Source organism: Pseudorasbora parva, chromosome 2 (genome assembly GCF_024679245.1).
Source record: "Pseudorasbora parva isolate DD20220531a chromosome 2, ASM2467924v1, whole genome shotgun sequence".
NCBI classification, from domain to species: Eukaryota; Metazoa; Chordata; class Actinopteri; order Cypriniformes; family Gobionidae; genus Pseudorasbora; species Pseudorasbora parva.
This window is the reverse complement of record NC_090173.1, coordinates 32,389,823-32,409,572: the sequence shown is the minus strand read 5'-3', so window position 1 is coordinate 32,409,572 and position 19,750 is coordinate 32,389,823. Positions and strand designations below refer to the sequence as shown.

At 38.5% G+C, this 19,750-nt stretch overlaps 2 protein-coding genes across 2 annotated transcripts in view; both read left to right on the top strand.

Annotated features, from left to right (window-relative positions):
* Positions 1 to 7,100, top strand: part of LOC137040591 (uncharacterized) — a 30,415-nt gene extending 23,315 nt beyond the window's left edge. Inside the window, exons 11-14 of the mRNA XM_067416353.1 lie at positions 3,904 to 3,980; positions 4,114 to 4,161; positions 6,322 to 6,355; positions 6,524 to 7,100. Coding sequence (XP_067272454.1) covers positions 3,904 to 3,980; positions 4,114 to 4,161; positions 6,322 to 6,345 — 149 coding nt within the window. The 3' untranslated portion in view covers positions 6,346 to 6,355; positions 6,524 to 7,100. The remainder of the gene's footprint in view (positions 1 to 3,903; positions 3,981 to 4,113; positions 4,162 to 6,321; positions 6,356 to 6,523) is intronic.
* Positions 7,101 to 7,707: 607 nt separating this feature from the next.
* Positions 7,708 to 18,974, top strand: pih1d1 (PIH1 domain containing 1). Its single transcript, XM_067427237.1, is given in 12 exon segments — positions 7,708 to 7,755; positions 7,904 to 7,987; positions 8,922 to 8,977; positions 9,075 to 9,149; positions 9,151 to 9,261; positions 9,503 to 9,563; positions 10,091 to 10,172; positions 10,286 to 10,382; positions 18,233 to 18,265; positions 18,436 to 18,514; positions 18,608 to 18,751; positions 18,891 to 18,974. Coding segments are annotated over 12 exon segments (906 nt in total). The 3' UTR covers positions 18,927 to 18,974.
* Positions 18,975 to 19,750: the final 776 nt, after the last annotated feature.

The following is a 19,750-nucleotide window of genomic DNA, read 5'->3' as shown; positions in this document are numbered from 1 at the left end:
CAGATTTCTCTTTTTCAGAAGAGGCTTAACTATTGCAGTTTTAAGGGCGGTTGGAAAAGTCCCACAGAGAAGTGAGGAGTTTACCACTTCTAGGAGATCTGCTTCTAAACAGCTAAACACACTTTTGAAGAAAGAAGTGGGGAGTGTGTCTAGGGCACAGGTTGATGTTTTAAGATGCTGTACTGTGTCTTCTAAAATTTTGCAGTCAATAGCGTCGAAATCTGACATTGTAATTTTCCGAGGGTTTGGTATGATCTGACTGACCCCAGAGCAACTAGAGGATGTGCCGATCGCCTTTCTGATATTATTGATTTTCTCGGAGAAGTAGGAAGCAAACTCACAGCATTTACTGTCTGAGAGCATTTCACTAAGAGTCTGACTCGGGGGGTTTGTTAGTCTCTCGACAGTAGCAAAAAGAGTGCGCGTGTTGTTTATGTTTCTGTTTATAATATTTGAGAAGAAGGTCTGTCTAGCTTTGCCTAGTTCAACATTGAAAGCATGAAGGGTGTCTTTATAGATGTTATAATGGACTACAAGTTTTGTCTTCCGCCACATGCGTTCAGATTTTCTGCATTGTCTTTTCATTATTTGTATTGCTGTTGAGTTTCTCCAAGGTGCTTTTTGTTTGGTACTCTTTTTCCTGACTTTTAGAGGAGCAATATCATCAATTACACTCTTAACTTTTGAGTTAAAGGAGTCAAGGAGAAAACAGATTCTGCAGATATGCTTGGTGTTAGAGATAAAGCCTTCATAAACAGCACATTAGTGTTCTCATTTAAGCATCTCTTTTTGACAGAGACAGACCTAGCTTCAATGGCAGGAGAGATTGATATATCACAGAAAATACAGAAATGATCAGACAGTGCCACATCCTTAATAACAATTGATGAAATGTTTAGACCCTTACTGATAAGTAAATCTAGAGTGTGTCCACGATTGTGTGTGGGTCCATTTACATGCTGTGTCAAATCAAAAGTGTTAAGAACAGTCATGAGCTATTTTGTTGTACTGGATTCAATATTGTCTATGTGAATATTAAAATCCCCAGCAATAGCAAAACAGTCAAACTCTGAGGAAATTATTGATAGCAGTTCTGTAAAGTCCTCAGTGAAGCCTTTTAAGACAATACCCAGATATTCTAGAGACAAATAATCACCAAATTATACTTGCTTACATTGAAAGAAATCTTTAAAAAGAGCAGCAACACCTCCACCTCTCCTAACAGCTCTGCAGACACTCATAAAAGTAAAGTTAGGAGGGGCTGCTTCATTGAGGACTGTTGCACTACAGTTTTCTTCTAGCCACGTTTCATTTAGAAGCAGAAAATCTAGGTTGTTAGTGGTTATTAGGTCATTGACAATAGCTCAATTTAAAAGCGCTAACTTAACAGTAATAATTTTTTTCTCCACACTAATCCTATTTTGGCAGGTAACAGGCAGCAGATTATATTGGTTTGTTAAACGGCCTGACAAGGCCTTAGACTTTCTTTCACGTAACAGAACAGAGATAGAGAAAGAGGCAGGCACACTGGGTTCCCCCTTGTTTTGTAAACATTTGATAAAGTTACTGTTATCATAGCAGGGACCCAAAACACATCACTGAGAGCTGGAATCAGTTGTTTTTGGTTCACCTACAACGGATGGAGGAGGGTGTGGGCCCTGGCGTTGTGACCGAAGAAATCTCACAGGAGGAGGGCGAGGGCGAGCTGGGCCCACAGGCTTTGGTGTTTGTGGGGCTCAACGATTTTTGGTCGATATTTGGGGGCTCATAGCGATCGAGTGTGATAGTCTGATTCCAGCATGAACCAAGTCCTCCATTTTCTCTGAGAAGCTCAGATGCGGGGATGCTGGAGAGAGGAATGACATGTCCGGTGAGAGGGGCTGTTGCTCTGGTGTTATCGGAAGCTGAAATATGTTGTCCTGGCTTCCCTGTCCATTTTCCAGAAAATCATCCTTGGGTGCTGAATCTTGGAGCAGATCTAATCCTTCACAGTCAGTCTGTGGTGAGCTCTGTGGGCAGGGCTCAGCTAGAAGTGTGTCCGTGAGCAATTGTTGTTGTGGGGGCGTGGTCTTATCATTGTCCTTGTGGGATGTGTCAGCCACATGTCCATTCAGCTGCTGAAAAGAAGTCCTGTGGTCGTCCATACTCTGTATAAGGTTGAGTGGGTTAGAACAAACAGCTGAAGGATGATGAAGGGAAAAATACATATTGTCCTTTAACACTCATGCACCAAGTTTGTTTGGGTGGTGGCCATTTGATGTAAACAATTGTCTCTGACTCCAGAAGAGATTAAAGTTGTCGATGAAATTCACTCCCTTCATCATGCAGGTTTTTTGCAGCCATGTATTAAGCCCAACCAACCGTGAGAATCTATTTGTTCCTCTTGCTGGCAGTGGTCCCCTGATGAACGGCTGAACTTTCAGTTTGCTAAGCGTTTCAAAAAGTTCATTGAAATCCCTTTTAATGAGTTCTGACTGCTCTCTCTGAATATCGTTCTTCCCTACATGAATGATAAGTCGATTTGCGGTCTTATGTTTTATCAGGATGTTCTGAATTTCCCTGTTTACATCAGAAATTGTTGCTTGTGGAAGGCAGCATGTAGTTGTATCTCTGCTGCTAATGTTTCTGACTGTAGAGTCACCCACTATCAGAGTCCTTGGCTCGGCTGCGCTCTGAGCTGAGGGCCGCTGTCTGCTCGAACTTGAGCGCCTGTTAGCATTAGTGTTAGCTGTGGGCTGATGCAATCTGTGTTCGATCACATTCATCACGTTTTGGGATTCATCACCCTCATTCATTAATACTTCAAATCTGTTTTCGAGATGTATCGATGGTGGTCGGAAACTAGTGTTTGCAATCCTTGTGTCTGGGGTAGAGCATGCAACGGCAGCAATATATGAAGCTCGTGACAATCTGACGTCTCGAGTGCGTTTGGGTCTTGCCCCCTGTTTGTGCCATCGAATAATGTGTTGATCAGTTTCATGTTTCTCTATCTGTTGAGTAGCACTAAATTTACGGGACTCACAAGCTGTGTGCAGAGGACGTTCGTGATGAAGCTCTGCTGTGTGATTCGTCCGGTTTGGTAGTTTCGCAAATAACTTTGTTTCAAGAACTGCAATCCGTTGTGAAAGTCTGTGGCAGTTTATGCAGCAAGTAGATTCTTGAACTAAAAGAGGCATTTTCTTATCCTTTCGATAGTAGGCAGCTGTGTTTTCCCTTCCGGAATGTAAGCTGATGGCAGGGAGAGGCTGGTTCGGATGAAGTGTTCGCTTTTTTGTAGTAATCCAGTCTCCAGAGTTTCAAGTTTTATCATAAAAATTAAGCTTTGTTGTTTGAGCGCTGTGTTGATTTGCTGAAGTTGAAGTTATGAGATAAAATATAGAAGCGATAGAGCAAAGCGCGGAGCAGTAAGCAAGAGCGTCCGAACAGTAGCGCAGCAGGAAGTGGAAGTTGCAGTTGATGTGAAGGTCTAGTGTACTGGGGTTCTTTTTATACACACTTGAGACCTAATTGATCCATTATTAGTCACAGTTGAAGCTCATATGACAAGGTGACAACACTTATGTCTTTGCCTCAAGGCTCAAGATATGCAATCAATTGACTCAATGGGCTTTACCAAGCTGTGAATATTAGAATACTTTTTGAAAGTTTAGTTTTTCACTGAAACATTATCGCAAAAGCTGGTGGGATTAAAATGAGTCATTTCTTGTAAAAAAAAAAAAAATCTTGATTAGAAATATATTTCAGCGGCACTTTAGGTCAATTTGTACACAAGCGACAAGACTTTTGTCAGGGACTGTACATGTGAGAGCTGTTAGTCTTTCTGACCAATTATTTCTGCATGCCATTGTTCTCTCTCCCTGCAAATCTCTTTGTAAACCAAATTATTGCTTCTTTTTTATCAAGGTACCATTAAAACATTTTCTGGAGTCCTTGTTGTCTCTCTACTACTGAATATCATCCTATTCCTGTTGGTTTTAAAGGTAAAATGCTCTAAGCATTAATGTGGCTTGTAAGTTTGTATAAAATTTAAAGCAGGTTACCTTATTTAAGTAAGACTTATTAACCTCAGATATGCAACTTTTTTGTCTAATAAATTTTTTTATTTTTTTACAGAGAGAGAGAGAGAGAGATTTACAGAAAAATAGGCAGACAGCTGAGCAGGTGAGGCTCTTACTTGCTCTGCATCTCTAAGCCAAGATGCTACCCAAGTTTAGGGGTTTAGCTGTTTATATCTTGACTTGCACTTTTTCACCATCAAAATGGAAGTGTTGCTTATAATACGCTTTTATTTTGGTGTGTTTGTGTGTAAGAGAGAACATGCAGCATTTATGTGCAGCATACTGGATATCTCAGAATGAACGTTTTTATGAAGTCTGTTTTTGACTTGTTCTGCATGTCCGATATAGAAGCTCATGGAACCAAGACAGTGTGTTTGTCCAAAAATCATGAAAAAAAAAAAAAACTTTGATTGCACCTTTAGACACTTAGACAGCTTAGCATCTTTAATTCACACATCTTTAGATGAGAGAAACCAGCTCTGATGGAAAGACTATCTGGCTCAGCTGGGATTCAATCCAGGGACCTTCTTGCTGTAAGGCGACAGTGTTTCCCACTGAGCCACTGGTGCTGCCCTTAATCACAGACATAAGAAACAGACACTTTGACTATTTCTGTCAGATGTCTACAGAAGCTCTTACTGAGAGTTAACAGAGGTTTAGATGTTGATATTTATGTTTGATTTGAGGTCACCATTGTGGTGGGAAGTGTTTGCTTTAGTTGGACTTTTGATCCTCGTACTTCTTTTGTGAAGAAAGCTTTTCTTTGGCTGCTGTAACTGTGTTTGTGAAACACACTAGTTGTTGCTGAGGAAGCCAAGATAAATTTCAGGTGTCAAGATGTACATAAATTATAAAAATGGCCATTAAAAACGTGTGCTTTTTTGAGTTTGATCAATTTTCTATCCAATATGAAAACATGCGCATAAATTACAATGGCAATGCTTTTACCTGAAGGCCTACTGTCTTTTTTGCTTCACTATTTCAAATGGAAACTTTATTGAAATAAACATTGAGTTTTAATTTGATTTATCATGAGAGTTTATTTAGTCTAGAAACGGTATATAAATTGTCTAAATGAGGCCTTATATGATGTTGAAAATATGTCCACAATAAGCACATTTGAACTAGTGTTTACCCTTGAGGTTCCATGAGCGTCTATATCGGAAGTGCAGAGCAGGGGCGGAGCCAGACGATGTAAACATTCGGGGCATAGCCCAAACCTAGGGGGGTCCGGGGGCATACTCCCCCGGGGAGATTTTTTTTCCCATTTACATCAGCTAAATGCACTATTTTCCAGGCTTTTTGAGATAATAGAATGCCTAAAAATCTATATACTATCTAGGAAAATAAAACATTTGCATTCACAAAAATGTCTCTATTTATACAAACTGCAGCACATTCATGCAAGTCTGTGTTTTGCACATACAAGTTGAAAGACATTTGTTTGTGGATAGTAAAACGTTCATGGATAATTGCTCGTGAATGTATTAATCATTTTGAGTCTAAAATCATCCCATACACTTTTGTCTGATGCAGAATCTCTCTCTGGCCGGTGAGGTTTAGTGTTCCTTTTAAAAAAATGTGTAATGTCCATGTTAACTATAGTTAACTACGACGCCGGTGAAATACAAAAGCCCGCCAATCCCTGATGACAACGACGAAGAAGAAGATGTATATTCTTCTCCGTTAGTTTTTATTGGCAGTTGGCCTTGGCAAACAAGCTGAGTGATGTGCGATGCATTGCCGACCGCCACACACACCGGTAATAGAGCTTTTGCTTCATTTTTTTGCCGCTCCAGTCCGAAAGACTGAGAGGAAATGAAGCAACATTTAAGGTTTTTTTGTTTTTGTTTTGTTTTTACTAAAAGATTCAGGGCTTTTGACAAAACATTCGGGCTTAAGCCCAATTTTCATTTTTTGCAATGAAGTTGTGTAATGAAGAACAACAGAGCATTATCAGGAATATCAGAAATTGGGGGAACATATTTAATTAATTGTTAAGGGGACTTAATAATTAAGGGACTTAAGGGGACTCTCAGATGTTATGGCCCTGATACATAAAAGAGGATCCATAAATCATATTTAGATTTAAAATGTCATATTTCAAATTAACTAGCTACATACAGTATTTATTACATAACACACTGAGCATTTATTGCTACCATTTCAGAGAAAAATATAGAAAACATTTTTAATATTTTGTAGATTTGTTCATTCCTTACCAGGCACTTTTTATTTATTTATGTATTATTACTTTTTACAGGCACGTGGAGATAGGATGCTTTAAATGGAGACAGGTAACACCATTTTGTAGCTTTTGCAGGGTGCATATAAAGTTTTTACAACTTGGACATTGGTCAGCCATGTACCAATCACATTATAGAGAAGAATGTTTGATTAATCACATTAATCAACAGTGTTTGAAAACAGTTAATTAATGCTTTTCACCTTTCTTCTTGTTCCAGTTGATTGTCTGGATCTGTTTCCCCCAGTTTCAGTCATCTGTTATTGCTACCACATGTGCATGACACACTGCTGTTGGAATTTGTGACTGACAAAAATAATCCCAACAAGTACAGCTTTAGACACTCACACACAAATATGGAAAGTACCCATGTGACTGTTATTCTTCATCTATCAAGCACCTCTGGCCTTGGTTTTGAAGGTGCCATTTCTAAGTCGCTTTGGTTAAAAGTGTCTGCTAAATAATTAAATGTAAATGACCAAGTGTGCACTGTGATAATCCTGTTATTTATTAATTAAAAATGTACCCTTCAGTCCTTAAATGGTTGTGCTAGAGAGTTTCTTTCGAAAAGAAACAAGGACCTGAGAGTATATTTTACTGTTAAGATACTGGCCTCATTAATTTGAATATATACTGTCTTTTTCAGCAGTTTATGCAATATATGCTTATATTTTGGTGTGTTCGTTTGTGTGTAAAAGGGAATATGCAGCATTTATGTGCAGATTCTGGGTATCTCAGAATGGTTATTGTATTGTGTTGTGTTTTATTGTATTTAGATGTGTGGGTGTGTGTGTGTGTGTGTGTGTGTGAGAGAGAGAGAGAGAGAGAGAGAGAGAGAGAGAGAGAGGAGAGAGAGAGAGAGAGAGAGAGAGAGAGAGAGAGAGAGAGAGAGAGAGAGAGAGAGAGAGAGAGAGAGAGAGAGAGAGAGAGAGAGAGAGAGAGAGAGAGAGAGAGAGAGAGAGAGAGAGGCTCTTACAGCTGTTTGCTTTGGGCCAATTCCCGGAAAACGTACGCCAAATACGCATGTTCTTTACTCTATTTAATTTGATGTAAGTGTGAACTTGTGAAACAAAAATAAAAGTGGTTTAAAACAATTTTTGTTGGTTTCGTGGTTAAATCTAATAATGTTAGGCATGTTAGGTTGGTTTAATTACACAGCACACAAGCTCCCACGCCATTGTCCTTAAATGACCATAAAACAAACTTTAGTGAATGATCTGCAAGACTTTCTGCAAGATCTGCAAGGGTCATTGATTCGAGTAACTGGAGTGAAACCGAATGAACTTTTATTTTGACACCTACAAGAAAAGCTCCTGTATCGTCATGCTAAACACATTGATTTTAATATTTCGTATTTTCATATTGCATGTCTGAGGCGCTCAGTGAGTATATCATGTTGTAAACATGCAGTATAGTTTTATGGTTTTATTTGTGTTCTACTCTCGCAAGCGCGTAGGTAACGCGAGATTTTAGTTGATCATCATATTAGCATTTTAGCAATGCTGTAGTATCTCACTCCGTAACACCTTGTTAGATAACTGTTCAAATACATGCTCATTTGTGTTTTATACACTGCTAACTTGTCCTGTGCGTCCAATAGTCATGGAAACGGAACGCGTCTCTCCTCGGTGTTGAACTAGAGCAGAAACAGCAAGAAGAGCTATATCAACAACTTTTGCTTCAGGTAACCGCGTTGACATATCTAACCTCAACAGTTACATACATTATGTGCTGTGTTTTGAAGCAGGTCCCAGCTATAAACATTATTAAACTTAGTGAATATAGACAATCACAGTAAACGAACACTAGTAGGCTACCAATGCGTTGTAGCAGCAGTGCAACAAAAAGAGTTCACCCGAAAATGAAAATGGTAACGTTAGCTGTCATCAATTACATATAATGGCTTTGACTAACAAGACTCTTACATTTCACATTTGCTGTCGGAAAGTGATTAGTGACCGAGTTTGCACACCTTTTTAAAAGACGGAAAAATATAGAGAAGCAGTTAGAATAGAGAAGTTAAAACAATAACTTTAGGCTATGTGTTTTACACAAAGAAATACAATATTTTTATTTACACTTTATCATACAATACAGCATCTGTGTGTGTTTCGTACTGTAAAAAGTAATTTCATTTTAGGGTATCCCTTTAAGTCAAGAAGAAATGTTATAAATTTCAATTTTTATTGGAATTTATTAGAATATTTTTTCTTTTGCATATCTAGACATACTGTATGTGTAGAATATAGAGCTTTTTTAAAATCTATGTTTGTAAATTCCAATGCTTTACCTTTGTATAGTTTTTATATTCAGACGTGTCTCTTCAGTTTGAATTGTTATTGTTTTTTGTTTTCTTTCTTTTTCCACTCTGTATGTATCATGAAAATATTATAAATGCATCATTAAAAAAAAGAGAAGAAACGTTACTTGCATATTGAGCTAGAGCTCATGCACTGGTGCTAACAAAATCAGTAAATGTGTTTGATATATAATATGTAAGATATATAAAATTTACAGCTTGAGTGCACTGTAAGTCCCTTTGGATAAAGGTAACTAAATTGGGGGACTAGTCTTTAAGTCTAATACAAAAATATTATTTGTTTTGTCAAAAATCACAGACTATGGGACAAATGAAGGACAGTCCCCCTTCCAAAGTCATCCGTCCAGAGCCAGGTTAGTTTGATATTTCAAAACATCTTTTCAGGATTTATGAGGACCCATATATCATTAATCCCACCCAAGTTCATATGAATTTTCTCTCTATGCCAGGCATGTTGCGTGAAGACCTCCTCAGTGTTAGACAAACAGAAGGTATTTATGAATATCTGTCAGTCACAGGCAGTACCCCCCTCCTCATCTGTCCCAGGATGCACTTGTGAAACTACTGGAGTCAGAGGACCCGACGAGTTACAGAGTGCCTATGAGTCTCGGCGAGCCACACACAGAAGTGGAACAACAGTGAGAAATGCATTAACATTTTAAATTTACTCCATTTTCCTTTTATTATTGTTTTCTCTATCCAAAAATCTATTGTTTCAATGCAAGGAAATTAAGTTTCTGCTATGGGTGACATAAATCACAAAAATGTAAATAACTCATTAACTGTAAAATGGCAAAACAATCTCCTTCATTTGTACTAACTTCCTTTTATAAAGCATTTGATTTGTGTTCAGATTTTTTTTTTCTTATGTTTGCCAGGCTCACAAGGCTGTACTGTGTATGATGTTGTGATCAATGATGAGTTCTTCCAGAAATGTCAGGTATGTGTCTCGTATGGGAATGTACACATTGAAAGTATGCAACTGCATTTACTGTGTAGTGAGCTAGGTTTTTACATCCCGCTCACTGGAAGTATTATTGTCCAAGATGGAAAAATGTAAATGATGGCCCAACTCACAAATACACTGTGGTGCAAAATATGGTGTTTAATTTATACAGTGAGGGGTAGTTGTAATTGCAGAAATGTGACGTTGAGATACAAATAGCAACTCTCGATACCAACAATTACGTTTAATCTCTGTCTCCTATGCGCTTGGAATCATACAACATATATCAACCAAGTGGGAATTATACTGAAATGTAAATGTATGCAGTGAGATTATTGTAGGGGGATGATGAGTGCATTGACTTTGAATGAACAAGAGCTATCGGTCTCGTGTACACCCGGGCCATAGCGATAACGGGAAAGGCAAATTAAAGAGTTTGTGTCTCTCAGAGCCAGAGCCATCCTGCCACCTGATCAGGTCTCTTCACTATTGTCATCACTGTGTATCCTTGTACCCTACAGAAAGATACCCTGTTCCAGCAGTTCCTTATTGCAGTTTCTTTGGAGGGACTGGAAAATAAATACAACCTTGAATTAAGCAGAGGTACGCCTACATACAGAACATTTGATATTAATTTATCTGCATTTGTCTACTTCAGAACATGCCTTTTCCATGCCATGTCCACTGATCCTATCATTTTTTCTTCTTCTTCTAAGATATTAAGATTTTGAAGAACAGGAAGTTCATGGGCTCTGTAGCAGAACAAAACATTCGTACCAAGAGCAAGCCAGTTATCCAGGAAATTGACTCAAAGTGAGTTCTTCATCTCTTTGGTGGATTAGGGGTGGTGCCAAAGCAGGTTGTGAAAAGGACTGGGAGATTGTATCCAATAATAGAACTAATATTCATTACTAGGTCTACTCTACTCTAAATTCTTTAAAAACATGTATTATAATCTACAGAGCCCTGCACATGACATTTGGGAAAACAAGTATAGTGTGGCCAAAAAAATTAACAATTTGTTCCCACCGTTAGATTGTGCCAACATGTTAAATCGTATGGATCTCCACATCAGAAATATCAAATTTTATAGATCCGACCCCAAAGTATATTATATTATTTATTATATTAAGTATTATATTATTTATAATACGCTTTAATACAATATGGATTGTTTCTGCAAAGCAACTTTACAATAACAACAGGAAAATAACCCAAACTCTATCTGGTGATAGAATGGAGAAAAACTTGGTGAATGGGGAGAAACCAGGCTTGGCCGGGGGGCCAGTTCTCCTTTGGCCAACAATATTCACCTGGTTCCTTTTGCTTGAAGTTTCATTCATCAAATCATCTCTTATCTCCAAACATCTCATTAAACCACACAATCAGATTCAACAATAATAGCAAGCGTTGCAATGGTAGGGAAATAAATAAAATAAGAAATAAAATATAAATACATTAAAAGGGCATAAATAAAAATAAATTATTAAATGGTAAATCAATTGACAACTACAAATGACAAATGATTATAAATTGAAATAAAATACAACATATGTATGGTTACTTTTGAGAATCCTTAGATCCTTCTCCACAACTTACTGATATGTCAGCATTTTTAACTATACTATATTATAATTTGTTCTCTTTTTTTAAGTTAAATCAAAATTAGGGAATGAATCAGTTCAACTTGGCCACGATTTACTAAAAGTCATGGAAAATAAATTATTAAACGTGTCATGAACTGGATTTTTTTATGCTGTTGTCTGAGGTCAACTTATGACATGTGCATGGTTTTTACATTCAAAAAACATCATAATGAATAAGTAATAGGCTATTTTCTTCAATCAGGGTATCTTCCATCCATTTCAAATCTGTTTTAGATTAAAAAACAGAAAAGTTTTTTTTGTTTTTGTTTTTTCATTTGTTTTTCAGAAAATAAAAAGTATGTGTATTTGGTTTCTACATGTGGTTGGTAATTATATGACCCTTTCTGCTGATTGGTCAGCTGAAGATCAAAATATTGTCATCAGTTCTTCCTCAGTTCCACACAGCAGAATAAAAGTCCTGCACTGCTACAGCTGTACGGATTCTTAATGCATTTATTGCAACTACATTTCATATTTTTCTTGTCAAACAACCAGACTAATGAATAGCTTGACACAACCTGTACTGGGGCAGAGCCTAGGCAGGGTTTTTTCGTATAGATATAAATTCACCTCTTTGCATCAGCTGGCAGGATATATGACGGCTGTCATAGCCTGCCTTGGTTAAGAGGTATAAAACATGCCTATATAAAGATTTTAAATACTAATACAAAAGGAAAAGAATAATGCGTTGCAAGCAACAACTGGAGAAAAACAGAGATATTAAAGGTGCCCTAGAATGATTTGAAACAGTATTTGAAATTGTTCTCTGATATCTGCAGTGAGGAAAATAAGTATTTGAACACCCTGCTATTTTGCAAGTTCTCCCACTTAGAAATCATGGAGGGGGTCTGAAATTGTCACCGTAGGTGCATGTGCAGTAGCCTTAGAGGTCAAACGTTTCCTGTAGTTTTTCACCAGGTTTGCATACTGCAAACACAGATCCTCCACACAGATCTTCTCTAGATCAGTCAGGTTTCTGGCCTGTCACTGAGAAACACAGAGTTTCAAAAGATTCTCTATTGGGTTTAGGTCTGGAGACTGGCTAAGCCACGCCAGAACCATGATATGCTTCTTACAGAGCCACTCCTTGGTTATCCTGGCTGTGTGCTTCGGGTCATTGTCATGTTGGAAGACCCAGCCTCGCCCCATATTCAATGCTCTAACTTGGGGAAGGAGGTTGTTCCCCAAAATCTCACAAAACATGGCCTGCATCCTCCTCGCATCCTCCACTCCTTAATACAGTGCAGTCGCCCTGTCCCATGTGCAGAAATAAACCCCCAAAGCATGATGCTACCACCCCCATGCTTCACAGTAGGGTTGGTGTTCTTGGAATGGTACTCATCATTCTTCTTCCTCCAAACACGTTTAGTGGAATTATGACCAAAAAGTTTTATTTTGGTCTCATCTGACCACATGACTTTCTCCCATGACTCCTCTGGATCATCCAAATCGTCATTGGCAAACTTAAGATGGGCCTGGACATGTGTTGGTTTAAGCAGAGGAACCTTCCGTGCCATGCATGATTTCAAACCATGACGTCTTAGTGTATTACCAACAGTAACCTTGAAAACGGTGGTCTCAGCTCTTTTCAGGTCATTGACCAGCTCCTCCTGTGTGGTTGATTTCTCACCTTTCTTAGGATCATCAGTCCCCACGAGGTTAGATCTTGCATAGAGCCCCAGTCCGAGGGAGACTGACAGTCATGATTAGCTTCTTCCATTTTCTAATGATTGTTCCAACAGTGGACCTTTTTTTCACTAATCTGCTTGGAAATTTTCCCGTAGCCTTTTCCAGCCTTATGGAGGTGTACAATTTTGTCTCTAGTGTCTTTGGACAGCTCTTTGGTCTTGGCCATGTTAGTAGTTGGATTCTTACTGATTGAATGGTGTGGACAGGTGTCTTTATGCAGCTAATGACCTCAAACAAGAGCACCTCATATTTACACAACAAAATCACCAGCACCTCAGACACACGGACACTTTTCAGAACTTTTAACTCTCTCCTCTGTCCCCCTCCACCACCTCCCACCACATCTCTATCTGCAGATGATCTTGCCCATTTTTTCACAGATAAAACCACAATTATCAGCAGTCAGTTCTCACCTCCACAACCACACAATTTTAAATCAGCCAGATCCACAGCCAAACATTTTCTCTCCTCCTTCTTTACACTCACTGAGGCTGAAGTATCCAAACTTCTCCTCTCCAGCCATCCCACCATCTGCCCTCTAGATCCCATCCCCTCACATCTTCTACAAGCCATCTCCCCTACACTCTTACCAGCACTCACACATATCATCAACACATCTCTCTGCACCGGCATCTTCCCCACCACATTCAAGCATGCTTGGGTAACCCCACTGTTTAAGAAACCCACATTAGACACATCAGGCTGCTATTTATGTAAAGAAGGCTTCGTACTTCAGTCCAGCCCCAAACACATAGGCTAAATTGGCATCTTCACATGCAGAGATATTTAGTTTGCAATAACAGCAAGTTCTGACTGGCACAGTATTGTACAACAGGCAAATTAAATTAAGCTTGAATTAAGATATGTTATGAGCACGCAAGTCGCCGGTGACATCACTTAATTTTTTAACTTTTTGTACATTTAAAATTACTACAAAATCTCATGCCTTTGAAAAATTAAGAAAATAACAGGAACTGCTTTAGCGTGTCTTGGTCTCAATCTTTCTGACGCACACCTCAGACATGAACTAAAATACAGCGAATAGCCTACTGGACGCATGTACTTTAAAAAGTCAACATTTCTATTATTTTCCGTTAAATGATAATACATTTAACGTAAAATAATCGAAATGTTGACTTTTTAAAGTACATGCGTCCAGTAGGCTATTCGCTGTATTTTGGTTCATGTCTGAGCCTGGTGTGCATTATGTCAGTATGTCAGTGATTATATCAGTCACTTTGGAATAAATTAGGCATGTCATGATAAAGAAATAAAAACGCATCCGGAAAAAACTTTTTTACTTTTGTCCACCCAAGGACACTAAGTAAGGTAGTGATTGGTACTCACGTCACCGCTGACGTTGTGATTTTTGGATCACACGTCACTTAAGGTGTGGTTATGAGTACATCAGATGACCACCTTCCCCCCTCTTAGTTTGGGACACTAGTCAAGGTCTTTTACCTTGGCTGTATGAGAACACTCCGAACAGGAGGCTGCCCAGTCATTTATAATGAATGTAAAGGGGGGAGAGTTGGTCAGCTGATTTATCTGAAAGATTGGTGAGATTTCTAACTTGTAGAGCCTTTTCTGTTTTATCAGCACAAGGACGACACAATTGTAATAAAATAAATTTTATTAACAAAAGATAAACAGAACAATTAACACAACTACTTAATGAATACAATGAATGATAAAGGAATAAAGTGCGTAATATGTATAAAATACATGTGAGTAAGTTAAGTGTGGCTATAGAAGAGGTACGTTATCTTATGGAAAGATAAACTGTTGTTTCTCTGAAACTAAGGTGAAGAACCTTATTATGTATCAAACAAATAAACGAAAGATTATTTGTTATGAACTTGCATCAGTTATCTTACTTGTAATGTAAATTACAAAATCATATACTGATAATATACAACAATGCCAAGGTCTCTATAAAGAGGTTTGGTTAAGTGATATTTACGTTCCACGTGGTTGAGTAAGCTGTCCGATGGTGATGACTTCTTCCACTGGTTTTGGTGGGAGACAGTGCAGTGAAGAAAGGAGCTGGAATCTGTTTCAACAGCCTTGAACACAAAGATCTGTGGGATGCTGATCTCCTGGGGCACCAAAGGGTCCTAAAATCTGGAACACGCAGATGAGGCCCCGAAGTAGGTGCAGAAGGTCCTTAATCTGGAACACGCAGACGAAGGAACCTTGAAGTGAAGGTTTGCTCTCCTGAGCTTAACCTTGTTGCAAATGTCTCTGTGTGTCTTCTGCCTCTTTGGACCAGACACTCAGAAGTTGGTCAATCTGCTCTGGTCTCTTTAGCATGGAGACTCGATAGTCGTGCTGTAGTCGTCTCGCTGGAGTAAAACTCTGAATGTAATGTTGGTTAATGTCTCTTTCCTTACAGGCTGGAGGCTCAGAATGTTGTCGTATCTGTTGCTGCCTCACAAGCTGTAGATTCAGATCCTCGGATCTTGTGTTGTCTCTCTGGTTAAACCAGAGGCTCAGAGCTTCGTTGCTCTGTCACAGTCTAATCCTTGGCGGACAGACTCAGAACCTGGTAAACTGTTTGTCTCTCAGATGTGGAGATTTAGAACCTGGTTGCTCTGTCACAGTCTAATCCTCGGCGGACAGACTCAGAACAAGGAGTGTCTATTGAAAGGGTACCTTTATCCTTTTCCGAAAAGGAGGAGATTGCAATTTGGCACTTCTCCATTCCAGTGTTGCTATTGGCTGCTGGCATCAGAGAGGGCACACAGTGTGACCCACCCTTCTTTCCCCTGTGGAACTAATTTGCATACAAAGTTTATCAATGCATTTCTCACTTTCCAAACCACCATCAGAATACCCTTGGCAAAATACTATGGAAAATTATTGAACTGTTCATTAACAGCTGATTCTGTGTAAGATGTTGCATTACAAATAGCTGTCACTGAGAATACTTATTTCTCTGAATAAGTATGAGATGGATGTGTGTAGTTTACATCAGTCTTAAGGTTTCCAAACATAGTTGGGTTTGGATTGGATTTGGATGGATCAGTTTTGGTCTTTCTTTGTTTCACCCACTACTGCAGAGGTCCTGAGGAACGTTTATGGCCGTCACAAACCAGGAAATTAGGGATCAGTCTCTAGGTGGGTGAAGGGCAGAAACTGCATGTGGACCAATGAGAAGTCCTGTCCTTCCTGGGCTTGGTACTAGAGGTCTTCTTCTTGCCCTCAAAGAGGTGTCTGGCTGTTGTCCAAGCATCTTTATCTAATGGCGTTGGACATCTTGTTTGTGCTAGTCCAACAAGATCCAATCAAAATGTAGCAAACCTTTGTCCACTGTTACGGGCAAAGAGGGGCCCGGCCATAAACTGGGCCCTGGAATGTGCTGTCCACTACACCAGTCATATAATAAATATCAATGGGGTGTTTTTTTATGAGTGTAAAAAAACACACAAATCCATATTAAACCCTGCAGCTCGTGGCAACACATTGATGTCTTAAGACACGAAACAATCGGTTTCTGCGAGAAACCGAGCAGTATTATATATATATAAAATCCACATTAGTGCATGTGCGGATCGGTCAAATGAGGCATCTATGTACACATAAAAGATCACGGCGTCATTTTGACCTTCTCTGGCAGAAGTAATGGCATTGAGAATACTGGATAAGATTCATCTTGTCTTAAGACATCAATGTGTCTCCACGAGCCACAGGGTTTAATATGGATTTGTATGTGTTTTTTACTCTTATATTGACTCAAATAGAAAAACACCCCATTGACATTCATTATATGACTGGCACAGTGCAACGGTTGGAATTAACAATCTTAATTTGTGTTCTACTGAAGAAACAAACACACCTACATCTTGGATTCCCTGGGGGTAAGCAGATAAATATCATATTTTTATTTTTGGGTGAACAATCCCTTTAATTTCACAGTGAATTTTAAGTACATGTTAAGTACAAAATGTAGTAGAATTTGTATACACTGTTTTCTAGATAATGCTATTAGCATCAGCCATTGAAAACACACTCTAAAAATTGTGCTATATATAGCACTAAAAGTGGTTAGCTCGTAATCATAGGGGAACCACTTTAAGTGCTGTAAAGTGCCAAATCTGGGTGCTTTAGTGGTTCTTCAGTGGTTATTTGGGATGACTGAGGTGCTGTATAGCACAGCTCTTTTATAGAACCTGTTAAGCCCCTGTATGGTTCTTCAGCGGTTCTTTGGGGTGGTTTAGGTGCTATATAGCAGCACAACTGCCATACAAAGAACATGTTAAGCTCCTTTAAAGGTTCTTTATGAGCCAAAGAACAACTTTTGGTGCTGTTTAGCACGATTTATGTTAAAGGCATAAATTGCGATATGCCACCTCTTATGGGTTCTACATTTTTAAATGTTTTTATGCACCTTTTGAAGATATGTTGCTGTACAGCACCAAAAGTGGTTCCCCTATGATTACGAGCCAAGAACCACTTGTAGTGTTATGAAGCAACATTTGTTTCAATGTATAAATGATGTTGGATCACTGCTGTGAAAAAAATATTGATAAATAATACAAAACCTTCATCACTTATCACAGAAAAACAATTTACAACAACCTTGTGTGGCATTTCTCATTTAGTTATTAATTTATTAGATGCAAAAGCAAATGTATCAATTGTTGTAACTTACTAACCAACCATACAGAAAGCCTTCTGCCTATGTTCTAACATGTCTGATGATACATAACTGAAACACAATGGATTGTTGCTCATACTTGACATGAACAAGGTGTGTCTGAAGAAGGAGTGGGATTTCTATACTTTAATTGTCTATAGTAGCAATCTGAATTACAGTATTTAAAATCTACCTGTTAGAAAATATAATTATCTCACAAACTTCTGCACATAGCCAGGCACTTGTTTGGTTATATGATAATTATTTAATCTAATGGTTATGCTTTCAGTACCAATAAGAGTTTGATGCTCACTGTTGACTATACCCTAATGGAATTCATTCCATAGAATGCTGGCAATTTTGTTTCAAAATCAGTGCCAAAAAAGTCTGCAGATTAATTTATCAGTGACAGTTTGCCTGTGTGTGTGTGTGTGTCTGTGTGTGTGTGTGTGTGTGTGTGTGTGTCTGTGTCTGTGTCTGTGTGTGTCTGTGTGTCTGTGTGTCTGTGTGTCTGTGTGTGTGTCTGTGTGTGTGTGTGTGTGTGTGTGTGTGTGTGTCAGTCAGTGTGTGCCATCCATTCGGTTAACATACGCAACTGCAGCTCATTACTCTTCTTTACACTTCATCCCTCAAGTAGTTTAAATAACTATAACTAGAATCGCTCTAATCACTTTTTCCTTTGTGAACAGGGAACCTGACTCCTTGCCTTCATCAACCAAACGGTACGTTTATTTGGAGTTGTTTAAATGTATTTGTGTATCTTATTGATTTGTAAATTGTTTGGTTTGGGACCCCCACCCCCCATTTGTTGTTCTCATAGGTTATGTGATATATTGGTTATTATAACAAAAACTTAATCATTCATACTTCTATTGTGCTTCATTAATTCCAGTCCAGAATTCAGTTTATTAGTGGAGCCCCCAAGTGGAAATGCAGAGTATTTGATCGCTGAGATATTGCTTCCTGGAGTGGTGAGGAATGGTTGCCTGGTTTTGTATTATATTCAATCACATGTTAACAAAAAGTAAGAGATTCTACTTGCTTTACTGTGTCTTCCTCACTAGATATCTGCTCGCTCTCTTGTTCTGGACTTGGGAGAAGACAGACTAGTGCTGATTGCTAGACCTGCTCTTTTCCACTTGGATATTTTCTTTCCTCTGATTATTGACCAAGAAAACAGTGTTGCCCAGTACAACACAAATACACAGGTAAGTTCTGTCAATAGTGTGCCTTGCCTCGCTTCCTTCCAATGAAAGTCTTTTTGAGTGCTACACAAAGTCTGCTCATTATATTTGTGCTGTTGCAGATTTGCAGTATGTCTCACAGTCTTTTCCTGTCTCCTTTCAGACGCTCACAGTGACCATGCCGGTAGTGTCTTCATAAAATATATTGTATGGCTATTATTTCACAATAAACTGACTTCATTTTGTACACTGTGTTGTGTGTTTTTCCAATTTACTCAACAAGATTTAATCGTTAACATTTCTGAAGATGTCTTCTTTGTTGCCTTTGACATTTGTGTTTTAAACAGCAAAAAGAGGCACTTTTGAGAAAGACCATCATGTCAAGAATGGAAAACCGTGAAACTATGGAAGAACAGTCTGTGGTCTGTTGAGTACAAATGCTTGCTTGTTTTTGTTATCTTCATGCGTAGGCACAGACAGACGGGAAAAAGTTGGCATGAAAAAAAATAAGTTTGATGTTCTGGATATGCTCAAATTTGAAGTGGGCGAACACTCAGTTGAAGTAAATTTCCATCATCCAATTGAACAGCTGTGAGACACAAGAAGAACTACAAAAAGAAGAAAGAAATGTCTCTCATTCTGATTCAAAATTAATATTCTAAATATTACAAGACTGCAAGCTCTTCTAGTTTGCAGACAAACAATGCTTTGTTTTATTGTTACAGTTTTAAAAAACAAATGAACTGAAAAGTCTGTTGTATTGCAAGCCAAGCAAAACATGCCTTAACAGCAACTTTCTCCATCTACCCATCCTTTGACCTTAAAGTTGTCTTGGCTATTACCATATTTTACTTTGTGTCAAATAGAAAATATGTCTTCTGGGAAGAATTGGGTCTAAATCCCCTGTGCTATTTTTGTCTGCAACTGTGCCTTTGTTTTTTCTATCTCTTTTTATATCCCTGTGTTTGTCGTGTGAGGTCATTCCCACTGTCTCCCCTAATCCCTTGTGGTGGTCATCTTTCT